Here is a 2,819-nt window from a genome sequence, read left to right on the forward strand (position 1 = left end):
AGAGAGAGAGAGAGAGGGAGAGGAGACCTCAAGAACACTTTCAGAAGAAGAAAAAAGGGTTTCGATTTGTGTTTGTTTCTCTTTCTCCTTTGAAGATTTTAAAAATGGCTTCAAGACCAGTAGTTCCCCAACAAATCAGAGGTGCAATTTTTTCTGGGTTTCTTCTGAACTTAAATTTCTGATTAGTATTTTGAGTATTCGAACTCCAAGTCGCTTCGTGTTTGTAAGATCTGTAATCCGTGTTCTTGGGTTGAATTTTCTATGGAAATTCAGTAAAGTGAGGATTGAGGAAGTCTCTGGCATATTTCTTCATGTTCTTTCTGTTTCTTTTGTATTGAATTGTATTTTTTTTATGGGGTAAGGTGATGAAGCGATCGGCGGAGGAAAGCAGGTGAAGGGCGGGGCGGCGGTGGATGCGAGGAACCGCAGAGCATTGGGTGATATTGGGAATCTGGTAACTGTTCGAGGAAATGACGCAAAGGCAAATCGCCCTATTACGAGGAGTTTCTGTGCTCAGTTGCTTGCCAATGCCCAAGCTGCTGCAAAAGCTGAAAATAATAAGGTCTCCTCATATATATCATTCATCCGATTTTGTACTAGTCTTTCTTGTTTTTATCTCGGGACTGTAACGTGTTTGGATCTATGAATCTATTTTTGTCATGCAGAAATTAGTGCCTGTCAGTGTAGATGGGGCTGCTCCCATTCTTAATGATGGTATTGTGGCTGTTCGGAAGCCAAGAGCACCCAAGGCAGCACCCAAGAAAGTTGTTTCCAAACCGAAAGCGGAGGTGATCGAGATAAGCCCGGATACGGTCGAAAAAGATCGGGGCAAGGAAGTGAAATGTGGTAACAAGAAAAAGGAAGGAGAAGGGGTATCAAAGAAGAAGGCACAGACTCTCACCGCAGTCATGACGGCTAGAAGCAAGGTACAATTTTTGACATTGAAAGTCGTAGTTGGTTGTGGTTCTCTTAATAATTGAATCACCTGTTTCATTTAGGCTGCTTGTGGTGTAACCAAGAAACCAAAGGAACAGATAATTGACATTGACGCAGCAGATGTTGGAAATGAGTTGGCAGAAGTGGAATATGTTGAGGACATTTATAAGTTCTATAAGGAAGTTGAGGTATGTTTTATTATTGTATTCATTTTTGGTTCATACGAGTCGGCCCCTCGAATCAATTCACTGATGAGTCTGTGTTGTATTTGTAAAGAATGAGAGTAGGCCTCATGACTATATGGATTCACAACCGGAGATAAACACTTCAATGAGAGCAATATTGGTGGATTGGTTGGTTGATGTCCACAACAAGTTCGAGCTTTCCCCCGAAACATTCTACCTCACCATCAACATAATTGATCGCTTCCTTGCGAGGAAGGCAGTCCCAAGAAGGGAATTGCAGTTGTTGGGTATTGGGGCAATGCTCATAGCCTCCAAATACGAGGAGATCTGGGCGCCAGAGGTATGCGTAAAACTCGACATTTGTTAAGAACAATAACTACTAGAGGTGGGTGTCCTAACATAACATGGCATCGTTTTTGCAGGTAAACGACTTCGTGTGCCTTTCAGATAGAGCGTACACGAATGAACAGATACTAATGATGGAGAAAAGGATACTTGGGAAGCTGGAATGGACCATGACTCTGCCTACTCCCTATGTTTTCCTCGCTCGGTTCATCAAGGCGTCGAAGGACTCCGATCACGAGGTGCGTAACAATGAATGAATGAATGCTTGATCCCTTCCTTGGTTTAGAAATAGAAAACTGAGTAATATATGAACATGAAACTTGGTGCAGATGGAAAATCTGGTATATTTTCTGGCAGAACTTGGCATAATGCATTACAACACCTCAATAATGTACAGCCCATCAATGATTGCCGCCTCGGCAGTCTATGCCGCTCGATGCACGCTGAAGAAAAGCCCTGGTTGGGATGAGACCCTCAAACTGCACACTGGCTTCACAGAGCCTCAACTGATGTACGTGAATTGAAAAGATTGTGTGTGTTTGTTGTGTGATTGATTATATAAGGCTGGACTAATTGTGTTGTTGTTGTTGTGTTACATGTGAACCACAGTGATTGTGCAAAGCATTTGGTGGGATTCCATGGAGCAGCAAGCAAGAACAAGCTTCAAGTAATATACAGAAAGTACTCCAGCTCCGAGAGGGGAGCGGTAGCGTTGCTTCAGCCACCCAAAGCTCTCTTGGTGGTGCCTCCTAATGGTCATTGATGAAACATTTGGTTGAAAAAGGTTCATTTTTTGATATTTTTTTCAGGGGGGTTGGCTTTTTCTTTACTAATATCCAAAAGTCAGTCGAAAGCGGGGAATAGATTAACAAACAGTTCCAAATTACCTTGATTTGTCTCTGTCTATATTTTGTCTTAGCAATATATATAAAGGCAAGCATATAACAGGGGTAGTTTTTTATACACTGAACTTTTACATTATGAACAAATAAAGCAAACTAACGTAAAAAATAAGTTTTCAAACTACTATTAATGAGTATATTTGGGTCCTGAAATGCGTATACAAATACTATTGTTGAGACCTAATTTTATGTCTTTCTTGGGTTCTACTTTCATTTTTTTAGAATGGTATTTCTCTGTACACGGTCCACACACATGCTTGAGTACACTAAAACGGCTCGTTAATAATTCGTAGGCCTGATTATGAGTCGCCACATGAGCATACTCCTCTTATCACAATATAAAATACTAACCCAAAAAGAAAGGAACATGAATGAATAATAATGTAAATGTTGAACCATTTCATACTATACATAACTTGAGAAGTAATCCATGATCATACGAGTATACCAT

General features: G+C 40.7%; 1 protein-coding gene across 1 annotated transcript in view; it reads left to right on the forward strand.

Annotated features, from left to right (window-relative positions):
- Positions 1-2,426, forward strand: part of LOC111781191 (G2/mitotic-specific cyclin S13-7-like) — a gene marked incomplete in the record, with an annotated part of 3,263 nt that extends 837 nt beyond the window's left edge. Inside the window, 6 exon segments of the mRNA XM_023661658.1 lie at positions 876-926; positions 999-1,124; positions 1,213-1,461; positions 1,544-1,705; positions 1,796-1,977; positions 2,076-2,426. Coding sequence (XP_023517426.1) covers positions 876-926; positions 999-1,124; positions 1,213-1,461; positions 1,544-1,705; positions 1,796-1,977; positions 2,076-2,229 — 924 coding nt within the window.
- Positions 2,427-2,819: the final 393 nt, after the last annotated feature.

The sequence above is a fragment of the Cucurbita pepo genome, chromosome LG19 (assembly GCF_002806865.2).
Source record: "Cucurbita pepo subsp. pepo cultivar mu-cu-16 chromosome LG19, ASM280686v2, whole genome shotgun sequence".
In the NCBI taxonomy this organism is placed as follows: domain Eukaryota; kingdom Viridiplantae; phylum Streptophyta; class Magnoliopsida; order Cucurbitales; family Cucurbitaceae; genus Cucurbita; species Cucurbita pepo.